Below are 15,404 nucleotides of genomic sequence, written 5' to 3' on the forward strand. Positions count from 1 at the left end.
TGAAGCTAACCCAGCCCCTGGCTTCGTTTGGAGGCAGATAACTGAAACCACAGAAGTCTCTGGAATCCTCAGAAACAAGAAATCCACCAACGGAGAAGGATTTATTATCTGTTTCCTCTAAGTAGGGTGCAGAGTTTTTCTAACAGTTTCCGTTACAGGGCTACCAACTGGCCGCTCCTCCCTAACAGACGGTTATGTTGAGTTGCTTCTTTTTTTCTTCTTTTTCGACCCCACTTCCTACGAGAGAAACTGCTCGAGTGAGGAGGGCGAGAGGAGCCCCGGGGGGTGTTCTCTTGAGTTTCCTTCACCATTCTCAGCCGCCTGAGGTGGGGCTGAGGATTGAAGTAGGACAGAAGGGCCCTAGTAGGTGGAGGAGAGGAAAGTCAGGGGGAATCCCCCACTTTCTTCACACCCAAGACGCAGGGTGCCGCTGCTGGCCACAGAAACCCCAAGAAGGCTTTTCTTCCTATTCAGAGAACACCTATTATGTGCCAGGCCCTGTGCTGAGCTGTTGTTGCCTGACAGCAGGGAAAGTGCTGCTCTGGCTTCTGTGAAGAGATCGAGGCCGCGGGGCAGCCCAACTCCAAGAGCCTTGACATTCTTCGGGAACTCAGTGGACGCTCGCCGGACGGAGCTGGGGCAAGAACACCGACTCTGAGACAGCAGCCCCGGGGGACTAACTAAAGGCGGGGGAGGGGCTTGAGGAGAGAGCGGTGCAGGAGGGAAGTCTCCAGGTGTGCCACCCAGGCGGGAGGGTGACCGGACACGAGGCGCGGAGTTGAGGGGCTCCGCCGTCCCCGCCCCACTTGCCCGGAGTCATCATGGCCGCCGCGGAGGGGGCGGAGCAGCTCGGAGTTCGGGCAGGAGCGGGGCGGAGCAGCCGTCGGCGGAGCCAGTGCGCAGGCGCCGCTCGCTCGGGTCCCGGATGGAAGAGCTGAGGTTCGGGCCCCGCCTGGGAGGTCGCAACGGGCTGACGCTGGGGACTCGGCGCCAGCGTGGGTGCCCTGAAGTTCTTGGGGGAGGAAAATTGTCTAACGGAGGCGGAAGGAAAGGAGGTGGAGGCCGCGGAGAAGCGGGGAGCCCCTCCCCTCCGCCATAGCGGCCTCGGGTGCCGCCTCTTCCTTTTTGGTCTCCCGCCCTCCCCTGCCTTCCGGCCCTGCGGCCGGGCCTGGCCCTGTCGGCCCCCTCGAAAACACCCCCTGGGCCCTTTGGGGAGAAGAGATGCCCGATCCCAGCTTGGGACTGTGTGTGAAAGAAGCCGGCTAGAACGGGCTTTAGACGCGGCTGGGCTGGCAGAAGGTGGTCCCTGGCTCGCGACGACCAGCAAGGCTTCTCTGGCCTTGAGGACCCTTGGTTAGAGCGATTTTCCCACCTCACAGATGATGTTCGTCTCACCCAGAGGCTCCAGGGCTCCAATTCCGCAGGCTTCCCTGTGTTCTCAGATCGGGCCCTCCTTGCTCTCGGCACGCCCAACAAGATTACAGCCCAGGCCTCCCAAATCCAGCCGGGTAGAGGCCTGGGTTGTAATCCTGTCTCAGAAAGAGCGCATCCCCCTTTCGCCCGGATGAGGCCTGGTGGGAAGACCATGAGGTTTCAGAATTTTAAAAATGACATTCTCTTTAAATATAGCCTTGGTGAGACTCAGTTTCCATATCTATAAACTGGCGATGGTAATTAATCCGGGCCTCGCAGGGTCTAATGAGATCTCTGATGTAGAAACTATGGAGATTTTTATTACTCAGCACTCTGGGGCATGTTTATCTCACGGGAAAATAGAGTAAAACTCGTAGCTCTCTGTCCTGCCAGTTAAGAGAGAATGATTTGGCAAAGGGGTTGTTGGGAAGTGAGGCTGGCAGATAGCTGAGAGGGAGAACTCACTGGCTTTATTTTGTTTTTACTTGGTTTAACTGTAAACTACGTGTAGGCTACAAGTCTCCTGTGGTCGCTGGGGCTAGAGCTTGACTCTGGAGAGAGGAAGGAAGAATGGCAGCCTGGTGAAGAGGCAGAGGTGGGTTAAGTGCTTTCCGTTTCTAACTTCTCTTATGCATGTGGGTGGGAACTAAAGAAGCGGAAAAAGTGAAATCACCCCAAGAATAGAGAACCAGCGGCCATGTGAGGTTGGCTATGCCTGTTTCTACGATTCCTCTCGGTTCAGCGAGTCAGATGTTGGAAATGTTGGGTAGATTCACAAACTACCTCCGCTCTCGGGTTTTCAAAAGCTTGCCTTTGAACTGAATTTTGATGAGCAAACCGGTGTGGCGTTGGTGGCCGCTCCCTTCCTCCTCGCTTCCTGGTGATGGAGTAAGCAGCAGGCGCCCCCTTGTGCTGAGGATAAGTACTGTTGCTATTGGCCGATCTTGCTCCCTTTCTGGAGAAATTTTATTTTCCTATGGCTTCTGTGACTTTGTAGTCTTCCTCTTAACAGGAGTATGGTGAGAGGAATACTTGGAGCAGTGATTTTAAAAAATATATGTTTTTCCTGGCAGGCATGGCTCAGTGGTTGAGTATTGACCTATGATTCAGGAAATTGAGGTTCAATTCCTGGTCAGGGCAGATACCCGGGTTGCAGGCTCCATCCCCAGTGAGGGGCATGCAGGAGGCAGCTGATCAGTGACTCTCTCATCATTGATGTTTCTCTCTTTCTCTCTCTCTCTCTCCTCTCTCTGAAATCAATAAAGACATGTTTTAAATATATATATGTGTGTGTATATATATGTTTTTATTGATTTTTTTAAGAGAGGCAGGGAGAGGGAAGGAGAGAGAGAAACACCAATGAGAGAGAAGCATCCATCGGCTGCCTCCTGCACATCCCCTTCTGGGGATCAAGCCCACAACCCTGGCATGTGCCCTGACTGGGAATCGAACCAGTGGCCTCTTGGTTCATGGGTTGAGGCTCAACCACTAAGCAACAGCAGCTGGGCTGGAGCAGTGATTTTATACCCAGAGCCCATGACCTAGTGATGCTCCTCCTGTTCTTGCCACTTCCACTCAATCAGAACACAGGCTTAAAATGTCTGTCTATGTGCTAGGTCCTGGGGATATAGCTGTGAACAAGACAGAGCAAAGTCCCTGTCCTCCTAAGCAACTTAATTAAGCAACAGCAATAAAAGACCACACAGCAGAGTGCAGTGAGAGCATATCACATAGTCTGGTGAAGGTCAGAGAGGAATTCCAGACCAGCTATACCTAAAGGTTCGGTAAGTATTAGCCAGATAAGAGAAGAAAGAAAAGTATCCCAGCCCTCCCTGTTTTAATTTCTCAGTTTAAAGATTTTTTTCCCTTTAGGGATGGAGCCTCGACACAAATCAGGAACTCAGTGGGTGTTTGGGAGCAAGAACACCAAATCAAGGAGTTGCCTCTAGTGCTCTTGCCCTTCCTTCTGATTTCCTAGATTAGTTCTGTAGGAGCCATTGCTACTTCTTTTAGCCCAAGAAATTTTTTTTATAAAAAAGCCTTGAAGTGCATTCCTTGCCTTAGAATGGCTTTACAATTGTTTGTACATTGCTGCCATTCCAACAAAGAGATGGGAAATAAGTCTTCTCCATCCCTAGTAGTCAATTCTGTCTTCCCCCTAAGTTTGTTTTAGCAATGTGAGCTGGCTCAAGTCTGCCAAGTGGTGGTTTTCTTTTCCTTCTCCACTTAATTTAACAGACCAGTTGAGCACACATCAGAGAGCTAAGCTAGAGTGTGTAGTCATTATGGTCTTCCAGTTCAGTTCTATGCCCCATTTTTGGGACTCTGGTTTGGGACCTAGTTTATTATTCTGGGCAAGAGGAAAAGGGCACACACCAAATAATAGCAACCACAATATAGATGTAGTAGTACTTCTTCACACTTTGGTCCATTTCACCATCATGACAGTTTTGCGAGATGGGCAAAATAATCTGATCTCATTTTATACATAAACACTGAGGTTCAGAAGGACTAAATGAGAACTTGTGAGTGACAGAGCCAGGACTGGAACCTAGGTCTTTAGTTCCTGCGTACAGGGCACTCAACAGGCTTTTAAAAGATTTTCTGTGAATTTAGCTTTCCAATTTCATGCCTATCTGTGTGGAACTTTCCCAACAAGTATATAGTGCCTCAGAGTGACACCAAATGACATCTGCCTTCGAGATGCTTTTCCTTCATCCGGGAAGTTAAGTGGTTAAATTTGCCTAGTAATGCTGAAGGGGGAGTCTCCTGTGAAGAATGCTTTCAAGAATTTACTTTCAGCTCATGTGTGACATTTCCCTCTTGGGTTTTGGAGTTTAGAAGCCTGAGGGAGCTCAGTCCTGGCAGCAACACCCCTGAATTCCTGTGGTGAGAGGATGTGGCCCCTGGACCCATCCCGGAAAGAGGTGCTGAGGTTTGCTGTCAGCTGCCGGGTCCTGACGCTGGTGCTGCAGGTCAGTCTCTGATCTTTTGTCCTGAACATGCCGTTTCCGCATGACTGGGATAGACACTAAGAATAGTCCCCCTCTTTTTTTCACCTCCCAGGTGTGCTCCTCCATGTGGTTGGAACCATAGACACTTAGGCTTCGTAGCTGAAAAGTGGGCAGGACTCAGGAATGGTCTTTAATCCCTTGTTTTACACATGAAGCAGCAGAGGCCCAGAAAGGTTAAAGAACTTCCCTAAAGTCACACAGGAAGTTAGAGAAGGGCCAGAATCACACCCCGGGTTTTCTAACTTCTGAACTCGGGATCTTTCCAACAGATCATGATGTCCTGTAACCAGAAATGCCATTAGGGTGTGACAGCTCAAGGCATTGCTCTGGATCCCCTAAATGGAGACTGAGCACTATGTCAGTCAGTTGAGTGGGAAAGAGGTGGCACTGTTCTGGGGCCATCTGTGTATATTCATTTAGTCAGTTGTGTCTCCTGCTCTTCTCCCACGTGTCTCCCCTTGCTGCCTCTCCCACATACAGCCCTCAGAATGCATTTGCACTTTTGCAAAACTCCCTTTCCCCTCCAAGGCTGTCCTTATACATATTTTAATCAAATTTTATATATGTATGAATTATATCCAGTGCCTAGCACAGTGCCCAGTGCTTAGTAGGTCCTTAGTATGTGTTGGTGAATGTAGTCAACACTCTTGGTATGTTATATTAGCATAATTATTTGTGCCTTTTATCACAAGCTTCATTATCTCTGAGGCTCATAGCTGGTTCCTTTGTGGTGTGGAAATCTCCTTTCCTCTCTTATCCCGTACTATCGGAGGAATAGCAGGCTCTGCTGGCTCCCAGGTTTAGTTAAAAGCATCTTCAACATGGAGACTGGGGCTGTTATCTCTGTCACACCTGTCCCATTTGTTTTCACTGTTTGAAGTGGCCTGATTACCAAAAAAACTGACCAAAAAGAGAAAGAGCCTTAAAAATGGGTTTATACTCCTGGTGCCAGGCTGGAGAAACTGACTCGATACTTTTGAACCAGTATCAGCTGAGTCATTGGCAGAACCAATGGAGCAGTACTGTGAATTGCATCTGGGATAGGGAACCAGGACAGCTGGGTTCTAATTCAGATGGTGATTTGGAAACAAGGATGTTTTCTAGACTGTTCATTCAACCACCAAAAGTTTATTAGGTGCCTACTCTGTTCCATGAACTGTGCTAGGTGGCGAGTATAAAAACCATGGTCTTTGCCTGGCCAGTGTGGCTCAGTGGTTGAACATCGATCCATGAACCAGGAGGTCACAGTTCGATTCCCGGTCAGGGCACATGCCCGGGTTGCAGGCTTGATCCCCAGTGGGGAGCATGCAGGAGGCAGCCAATTGATGATTCTCTCTTACTATGTTTCTATTTCTCTCTCTCCTTCCCTTACTTTCTCTGAAAACGTATTTTGAAAATAAATAAGTCATAGTCTCTTTTCCCTTAAGTAACTGACAATCTAATGGGGCAAAAAGATATTTAACAATAATGCTATTTCTTTATTTCTCCCATTGTGCCACCCCTTCCAGTTTTAAAGCTCATGCCATCAGGCTATATTGCCAGTTGCCCTTCATTGTTGCTGTCATCTGTGTTAATGACAGCTCATTCCTTCTCATTCATTGAAAGTTTTAGATCCTGATTCACTTTCCAGCACAATTGTTGATTTCTTGGTAATTTGAATAAAGCTGATATATGTGGCCACTATTTCCTATCTTTTCAGCTCACCGCCTCTAGTACCCCAGCTCTAATGAGTCTTCCAACCCCTCAGGATTTATAATCCATTGATCCTACCACTGTTTCTTTGACTCTCACCCACCTCAGGGTTTCCGCTCCACTTCTTCCTAGCTTAGATTTTATGCTCCATCATGCATACCCACACAACTCACTTGCTCCATTCTCCCTCTGTCCAACCTTGGTTAAATTCAGTTCTCTGTCCATTTCATGCTTGCATCTGCCCAGAGTAAAACACACAGCTGTAGCAACTAGTTTCCTTTTATTCAAGATCATTAACCCAACTGAGTCCTTAGCAATACCTGGCAGTGTTAGTGTATTTCCCTGGTCCATTCACACACACACACACACCCGCGCGCACGCACGCACGCACGCGCGCCATTTTTCTGCACATCAGAATCACCTGGGGGCGCATTAAAACAATCTCAGTGCCCAAGCTGTAACCCATACCAGTTAAATCATTAACTGGGGGAGGAACCCAGGCATCAGTATTTTTAAAACTACCTGGGTGATTCCAGTGCACGGCCTGTTTTGAGAACTAATATCATAGGTGACTTATTTTACATGTGTTAGTCTTTACTCAAGTCTCTAACATCTTTTCCCCAAATTGCTTTCCTGAGTGAAAACTTAGAAAAATAGGAGCAATCAGAAGCGACTTTCTGAATGCTAGCACCACATCCGTCAGCATTCCTGCATCTTCACCTCTGTGCCTCCACTGCGGAAGGTTGGGTGAGCTGTCTCTCCTGCTCTCCAAGGCTCACTCCTCCACCTGTGCAGCAGATTCTGGATTCTGTCCCCTTTTGCCTGCTCCAGCAGTTCTCTGTTATCTTTCTTGCGTACTCTTTTCCTTTCCACTGGATTATTCCCACTGACAAACAAATACTTATCTCCCACCTTAAAAAAAAAGATTTCTCGATCCCACACATTGTCATTCACCTACTATACCCCATTTCTCTGCTCCCCTTTATAGCCAGCCTCCTCCAAATAGTTGTCTGTATGCACTATCTCCCTTCTCCCCTTTGCTGTTGAACCCAGTATAGGCAATCTTCTCTCTCCTCCACCCCACTGAAATAGTTCTTGTCAAAGTCACCAGTGACCTTCACATTGCTAAATCTAGTGGTCAGTTTTCAGTCCCCAACTTAGTGGACCTATTGGTAGCATTTAACAAAACTGATCACTCCCTTGCTTCACTTGGCTCTAAGACACCATGCTCTTCTGGTTTTCCCCCTACCTCACTGACTATTCCTTATTTTTTTTTATGATTTCGAAAGCACATTTATTAAAGCTGGGGACAGTTAAACAAGGAAGGGCTTAGGATAAAAGAAGCAACTCTTCAATCCTAGTTGGGGCTGCTTTGGCTCTCTAGAAATGTTATAGAAAAGAAATGAGCCTAGGCGGAGCTGCTTTGGCTCTCTGAGAAATCAGAGAAAAGGGGACCTTGGAGACAAGTTCAGAGAGTTAGCCCAGGACGAACTGCCCACTGCTATTGCTCCCCTGGTTGCAAGTCTCATGGGTTCCCTTAGAGTTTAGGAGATGCACACCTGTGGGGGAAAAGGGGGAAGGGAAAGGGCACAGGGGTGCTCTCAGGAAGGGGGGTGCACCTGACTTTTCCTTCTTTATCTTCACTGCTGGATCCTAACCCTCTTTCAAGTCACTAAATGTTGATGTGTCCAGGGCCCAGTCCTTGGATCTCTATCTGTACATCCTAGTGCTCTCATTCAGTATGATACCTTTAAATACCGCCCACGTACTTATGACTCCCAAATTTATATCTCTAGCCCTGATCACTCTTCTGACTTTCAGACTCATATATCTCACTGCCTCATTGACCTCTGCTCTGGAATGTCCAATGCAAACTTAACCAGTCCAAAACTGACTGATTCCCCCAACAAATCTGTTCTTAATTTTATTAAATAATATTTTCTTCCAGTTGCTCAACCAAAATCCTGGTTCTCCTTCATCCCACAGGCTCTCTTCAATGCCATCATCCCAGATCATCATGCAGAAGCCTTCTCTCCTCCTCGCCTTGCCCCTTCAGGTTCTGTGGACCAACTTGTGGAAGGTCTCCTGGGTGGCCTGTCTCATTGGGATGCTGAACACTTTCTCTTCATTGCTGAGCATGGCTACCTGTATGAGCACAACTTTGCCTTCTTCCCTGGTTTCCCCCTGGCCCTTTTGGTGGGGACTGAATTGCTGAGACCCCTGCGGGGGTTACTGAGCCTACGGAGTTGCCTGTTAATCTCAGTAGCATTGTTCAATTCCTTGTTCTCTATCCTGGCTGCAGTTGCACTTCACGACCTGGGCTGTCTGGTTTTGCACTGTCCCCGCCAGGCCTTTTATGGAGCACTACTTTTCTGCCTCAGCCCTGCCAATGTCTTCCTGGCCGCTGGTTACTCAGAAGCTTTGTTTGCCCTCCTGACATTCACTGCCATGGGGCAGCTGGAAAGGGGCCGAAGCTGGACTAGTGGACTCCTCTTTGCCCTTGCCACTGGTGTACGCTCCAATGGGCTGGTCAACGTTGGCTTTCTCGTGCATTCTCAGTGCCAAGGCTTTTTCTCTTCTTTCATGGTGCTGAATCCTCTCAGACAGTTCTTGAAGCTGGTGGGCTCTGTGTCCCTGTCCATGCTTACACTTGGCCTTCCCTTTGCCCTCTTTCAGTATTATGCCTACACCCAGTTCTGTCTGCCAGGCTCAGCCCACTCCATCCCTAAGCCCTTGCTGCAGTTAGCTATGGACAAGGGCTACCGGATTGCAGAGGGAAACAAGCCACCTTGGTGCTCCTGGGGACTTCCCCTAATATACAGCTATATCCAGGATATCTACTGGAATGTTGGCTTTTTGAGATACTATGAGCTTAAACAGGTGCCCAATTTTCTGCTGGCTGTACCAGTGGCTATACTGGTTGCCTGGGCAACTTGGACATATGTGACCACCCACCCTTGGCTCTGCCTCACACTTGGGATGCGAAGGAACAAGAACATTGAGACCCTAGAGAAGCCTGACCCCGGATTCCTCAGTCCTCGGGTATTTGTGTACCTGGTTCACGCTGTGGCACTGCTGCTGTTTGGTAGTTTGTGCATGCACGTTCAGGTGAGGTGGGTTCCTGGCTGGGGAAAGGATGCGAATATAGGCAGAACCCCTGGGCCAGGAATGGGGAAGATGACGAACTTCTCCCATTTGAGTGATCTGTGCCTAATTTATGTATGTATGTATGTATGTATTTATTTTAAGTATGTTTTTATTGATTTTAGAGAGAGAGGAAGAGAGAGATAGAAGCATCAATGAGATGCTCCTGCACGCCCCCTACTGGGTATCGAGCCCAAAACCCCAGGCATGTGTTCTGACCAGGAATCAAACCGGTGACCTCTTGGTACATGGGCCAACACTCAACCAACTGAGTCACACTGGCCAGGCTGTGCCTGTATTATTTATTCAACAACTATGTGGGGGCTTTGTTTTTGCTAGACCTGGGTCAGACCACTGAAGATGGAACATGAGCAAGATAAGATTCCTGCCCTAGTGGGTCTCATGATAGAAATGGGAGACAGACATTTAACAGATAAAATTATAGCACTGTGGGATGGGAGAGGACTTGCTGTTTTGAGACAAGGTATTGTGGAAGTACAGAGGGCAAAAGTAGCTGACTGAAGGAGGGCATCAGATTTTGGCCAGGTTGTAAAAAATAAGGAATTCCACCTAAGAAGCAAAGGAAGAACATTCTGGGCAAATGAAGGATGTGTGCAAAGACGAGAGTTGTGACAGGACCTGATTTGACTGAGAAATAGGAATCAGCACAGATAATACCTCTGGGACTTCCCCCTAATACATAGTTATACCCAAAATGTCAACGTGATAGTTGACTTTCTGAGATACTCTGAGCGAGTGCTCAGTTTTCAGAGGAAACATCTTGTGCAGTGTTTGGGGTGCGGGTGGGATAGAAAGGGATGGGAAAGGTTTGATCGTTTGATTTTTTTTTTTGTTCCTGGCTGTGGCCTGTTTCAACTTAATCCCAAGGAAGTCTTTTGGTCTCCATGCTGGCCACTCCTTAGCAGTTTCTGCCTCTCAGAGGCACACATTGGCTGTTCGTAAAGTTTTCTGAGCTGTGTGAATAAGAGGCTCGGGAAACAGAAGCCAGCGTTCTGTGTTTATAGCTGGGTTAGCTAGTAGAGGGAGTGCCAGCAAAGCTTAGCCTTGATGAGGGAGGCCATTTGTCTCTGAATTCCCTTAGAAGGGAGCATGTTGAACCATAGCATCCTCTGCCCCCTTTCCCTCTGCTTTGCCATCCCCACAGGATAGGGGAACCACCTTAGGTTCCCAAAGCCCCACACCATAGCCTAGCGTTTATAGAGTCCAGGCCCCGGGGTAAAATTGGACCCCGCAGAGATTTTTGTATTGATTGACCCATTATTGTGGTAATTAGTCTGTAGCTATGTTTATTTGTAACATTGAGGTCACTTGGCTAGTATCACACACAGCTTTATAAGGCAGATCCTAAGCTCTACTAAATTTTGTGTCTAGTATAATACATTTCTAGTCATGGAGTTATAGTTCACCCAGCAGCAGGGAAGCCCCAGGCTGGTCCAATTTGAGGCAGTGACATTCCAATAAATGTGTGGGTTTCCCCTCTCTTATGATTTCCAGGTTCTCACCAGGTTTTTGGGCTCCTCCACTCCTATTGTATACTGGTTTCCAGCTCACTTGCTTCAGGATCAAGAGCCACTGCTGAGATCCCTAGAGACTGTGCCTTGGAAGCCTTTTGCAGGAGACTCCCCATCAGGACAAAAGGTCCCCAGAAATTCTATCATGGGACTGTTGTACAACTGGAAAATGTGTTCTCTAGTCACACGATGCATTCTAGGCTACTTCCTGACTTACTGGCTCCTGGGACTACTCCTACATTGCAACTTCCTGCCTTGGACATGACCTGGAACCTCAGGGGACAGACTTGAAGCCAACTTAACCAGGGATCTGAAAGTACAAATACTTAAATGCACTGCCTGCGCTGCCTCGGGATCCTTACTCTGTCCATTGGAACCTCTCTGTTTGAAGGTTGGTTAGGAATGGGAGGAGTGTGAGCCACTAGAGAGCCCCTAATGGTCCTGGCTATGGAAAATTTTAGAGTAGTAACTATTTTTGCAGTAAGTGAAAAAAATCTTATTCCAAGTCTAAAGCATACCTAGATCTGTCTTTTCAACCAAGCACAGCAGAGATAAGTCTTAAACTTACACTGACCCACATGTAAATTTAAATGGAAATGATTTAAATATAAATTTCATCAGCCCTGGCTGGGTAGCTCAGTTGGTTGGAGCGTCGTCCCAATGCACCAAGGTTTTGGGTTTAATCCCCAGGCAAGGCACATACAAGAATCAACCAATGAGCCCTAGCCAGTTTGGCTCAGTGGTTAGAGCATCGGCCCGCAGACTGAAGAGTCTCGGGTTTGATTGTGGCCAAGGGTATGTACGTTGGTTGCAGGCTCAATCCCTGGCCCTGGTCAGGGCACATGCAGGAGACAACCAATCAATGTGTCTCTGTCACATTGATGTTTCTCCCTCCCTCCCCCTCCCTCTCTCTGAAAAAGCAATGGAATATCCTTAGGCCCTGCGATGTGGCTCAGTGAATTGAGCATCGACCTATGCACCAAGAGGTTGCTGGTTCAATTCCTGGTCAGGGTACATGCCTGGGTTGCAGGCTCGATCCCCAGTAGGGGGTATGCAGGAGGCTGTTGATCGATGTTTCTCTCTCATCGGTGTTTCTATCTCTCCCTTTCCCTTCCTCTCTCAAATCAATAAAAACATTAAAATATATATATATATATATCCTCAGGTGAGGATTTAAAAAAAAAAAGATCAACCAGTGAGTGCATAGATAGGTGGAACAACAAATCATTGTTTCTTTCTTTCTCTGCCCCCCTTCCCCTCTCTCAAAATCAATTTTTAAAAATATATAAATATATATATAATAAATAAATGTAAATTTTCTCAAAGGTTCTAGCTAACAGGCTGGTAATAGTCCACACATGATGGCAGAGGCCTGAACAGTGCAGTGGCAGTAGTAAGTAAAGTGGGACCTTCTTTTCTAAATGGGACATTGTTTCTGATTATCTTTTTAAATGATTTGTTCATTTTTTTATATGAAAACTCTTACAAAGGTATTCAGATTAAACAACTTTTGGTTATACAAGCAATCAATTACCTTTTAAAAAATAATACAAATTACTTGGGGGGAAAAGTCATAAGAAGGGCATTGCCCAAGGAAGCAGGAGACCCGGATTCTGGTCCTCTCAGTAAAACCCACTTACCAGCCGTGTGACCTTGGGAGAGTTTTCAGAGCCGGCGTACCTCCTCTGAAACTGGGGGAAACGATATTACCCCATAAGGGGATCTAGGGGTTGGGGGAAATTTTTCTTGTAGGTCCCTTTTCTAAAATCTTCAGAGCTGCCTTTAACAATGGAATCATCCCATTCTAAATGCTTATGTAGAGGCTCAAACGTAATTTTAAGAGAAAATATTCAGTTCTACTTTCAGCACTTAGAAGAAACTCTCCCCCCTCCTTGGGTGCAACTCTGAGGAGTAACTTAAGTGAGCTTTTCTTTGAATGTGGGAATGCAGTGGCACCTGGCAAGTAGGCCCTTGGTCCTGCATGGGTAAACCTATACCAGGCAACTAAGTGGTCAAAGCGGTCACTGGTTTGCCTGCCATGCCCAAGTGCCTGTGCTTGCTTGATTGGTAGACATGGGTCAGAGGAGCCAACATGGCAGCATGAATTAATAAATTGTAGGTAAATCCAAGGTTGAGTAAAATGGTATCTGACTGGCCCCATTTGGTTATGAGCCCATCACTTTAATGGTAGTAGGATCATTAAATAATTTTACATTCTTTGAGCCAAGTAAGAGGTTCTGCATCATCACCATTCATTCCCCATTTGAGCAAAAAATCCCAACAAGCAGAAACTTCAAAATAAATGGTTAATCATAAGCAGCTCTCGAGAGCCCTGAGAATTGGAATTTTGACACACTCCCTCTGACCATGACAGAAAGTTAAACTTGCCAGCTGAAGGGAAGCTCCTGGCTGAGACCCAGCACCCTCTGTTGGAGCTTCTCTAATCAGCCTGGCCAATAAGCATTTCCCATCCATTACCCCAGCTTTCGCACAGCTGAGAGAATTTGGTCCAGAGTCAAATGCTTCTGAAAATGTACACACAGATTGGGGCAGCCCTCTGCCTTCTGCCAAGACACCCAAGTGCCCTTCTTGGCAAAAGATCATCCCTGCCCTAGTGTCCTTCCACTTGGCAGAAATTGTTCCCTCCCTCCCTCATCAACGGCTGCAAATCCAGGGACTTCCACCCTGTGTTCAGGAAGAGCTGAGGTCCTATTTCAGCTCTTCGTTGCAAAAGTAGGAGCACTAGACTCTGCTCTCATGCTTTCTCCTCTTTGCCTCTTCTTGGGGGATAATCAGGAATGATTGGTCCCCTACTGGAAGAGGTGACTCAGACTCCACATGGTGGGGAGTGATTTCACTGCTCTGGCAGTTTCAGCTTAACCTTTACACTAGATCTCATCACCTCCAGCAACAAGTAATTTCAAGGACCAGAGACCCTATAAATGGGAATGTCATCTTCTCAACTAAATCACTCTGGTATCTAGCAAAGACCATTATGGTTACAATTGATCATAGAAGAGAGCACCGAGGACCCCAGATAGGTGGACGCACCTGGTGTGACCTGGAGACAACACAGTTTTCTCTTTGACCTTGGTGGGATGGAGTTGCTGTTCTCTAAGGATCTAAGGAATGGGCTGATTTTATGGCCAGCAGCTGTCCTTTTACCATCCTATTAACAGTCTTTTAATAGTCTGGGAGAAGGACATGAAGGGCCTAAGGCAGGAAGCTTCCTGTTTACCCTGAGGTCTAACAATGCTGCAGCTGGGTTGGGCGTCTACAATTTCAGAGAAAAGTAATTTCCTTCTAAGACACAGCTAAAACAGAAACCAGAGCTTCATGTACCTAGAAGTCTATGCTTTTTTTCTTCTTTAATGAAGGTGGGAGGAGAGGGAATGTTTGACATGTCTTTACCAGTCCCCTTGGGGGGGGAGGGAAGTCACTCCTTTTCTTGAACAGACCCTCTCACCTTCATCTAAAAATGTAATGTATGTGCCCGGCCAGCATGGCTCAGCGGTTGAGCATCGACCTATGATCCAGGAGATAGATCATGGTTTGATTCCCGGTCAGGGCACATGCCCCGTGGTTGCGGGCTCAGTCCCCAGTGGATTAGCGACTCTCTCATCATTCATGTTTCTCTCGCTCTACCTCTCCCTTCCTCTCTCTGAAATCAATAAAGACATATTTTTTTAAATGTAATGTGTGCAAGCTCAAGGGATTTGAAGTTGGTTGATTCAGCAATTGTTTATTTCTACTTTAGGGGAATAAAGATTACTCACTATGCCTCCCTTTCTCAAATAATTATCTCATAGAGTTTCTAGCAGATACACAGAAACATTAATCAAGATAGAAACATCAATTCTGGGGAATTAAGAGATACTCTGTATCTCTGTGCTTGAACTTTTTATGATGAGGATGAATTAAAGCTTTATTCATATGTGTAGGAAAAGGTAAGTGAGGTACAGAGTAAGTACTCTGTAAATTCAAACAAGGTGGAGATACCTTCCAGCTTGGAATACCTGTAAAGGCTTCATAGAGAAATGCCTTTGAGCTAGACTTTGAAGGACAGGTAGGATTTGAAAGTTAAGGGCAGAGAATGAGTATAGGACGCAGGAAATGGAACAGGACAGGAAGAGAGCTTAGTTTGAGTGGAACTGAGGTATTGTCATTATTGAGAACTAGGCCTTGAAATCAGCCCCAAGCCTAACTCTACTGTGTACTAGTTATGTTTACTAGTTGTGTAAACATAAGCCAGATACTGAGTCTCTAAGACTCAGTTTATTAATCTGTAAAATGTGGGTAACACTTTAGCACATAGATGTGAATACAGACATCTGTCTCATACATAGGCTTGTTGTGGGAATTAATTGAAAAGTGTTTAGAACAGTACTAAGGGAATAGCTGCATTTGGACATGTTGAGTTAACAATGCTATCAGCACATTCATATGCCAGGAAATGTGGAACTGGAGACAAGGAGAAGGGTCAGGGAGCCATCCAACCAGACATATTACAGCAGCCATGAGATTGGGTTTGATTGTCAAAAGGAAAAGTGTAGAGAGAGAGGGAGGGTCTATAAGACCTTGGGCAAGAGACTCAACTTCTCTAAACCTA

The 15,404-nt window shown here is 46.7% G+C and overlaps 1 protein-coding gene across 6 annotated transcripts; it reads left to right on the forward strand.

Annotated features, from left to right (window-relative positions):
• The first annotated feature begins 866 nt into the window (after positions 1-866).
• Positions 867-14,525, forward strand: PIGV (phosphatidylinositol glycan anchor biosynthesis class V). Of its 6 annotated transcripts, XM_081143702.1 has the most exons (6): positions 914-995; positions 1,925-2,008; positions 4,255-4,388; positions 8,106-8,199; positions 8,827-9,227; positions 10,779-14,525. In XM_081143702.1, the coding sequence occupies exons 3-6, from the start codon at positions 4,311-4,313 to the stop codon at positions 11,058-11,060; spliced, it is 855 nt and encodes a 284-aa protein (XP_080999828.1). In that variant the 5' UTR covers positions 914-995; positions 1,925-2,008; positions 4,255-4,310; the 3' UTR covers positions 11,061-14,525. The 6 variants fall into 6 exon arrangements, with proteins under 6 accessions (XP_080999826.1, XP_080999828.1, XP_080999824.1 ...); XM_081143700.1 differs by having other exon boundaries at positions 867-939; positions 8,106-9,227; XM_081143698.1 differs by having other exon boundaries at positions 8,106-9,227.
• Positions 14,526-15,404: the final 879 nt, after the last annotated feature.

This window comes from Miniopterus schreibersii, assembly GCF_964146895.1.
Source record: "Miniopterus schreibersii genome assembly, chromosome: 8".
Taxonomy (NCBI): Eukaryota; Metazoa; Chordata; class Mammalia; order Chiroptera; family Miniopteridae; genus Miniopterus; species Miniopterus schreibersii.

Coding starts and splice junctions, on each gene's coding strand:
- PIGV (XM_081143700.1), top strand. CDS start 4,311: ATGTGGCCCCTGGACCCATCCCGGAAAGAGGTGCTGAGGTTTGCTGTC. Junction 4,389..8,105: donor TCCTGACGCTGGTGCTGCAG/GTCAGTCTCTGA, acceptor TTCATCCCACAG/GCTCTCTTCAATGCCATCAT. Junction 9,228..10,778: donor GTTTGTGCATGCACGTTCAG/GTGAGGTGGGTT, acceptor TATGATTTCCAG/GTTCTCACCAGGTTTTTGGG.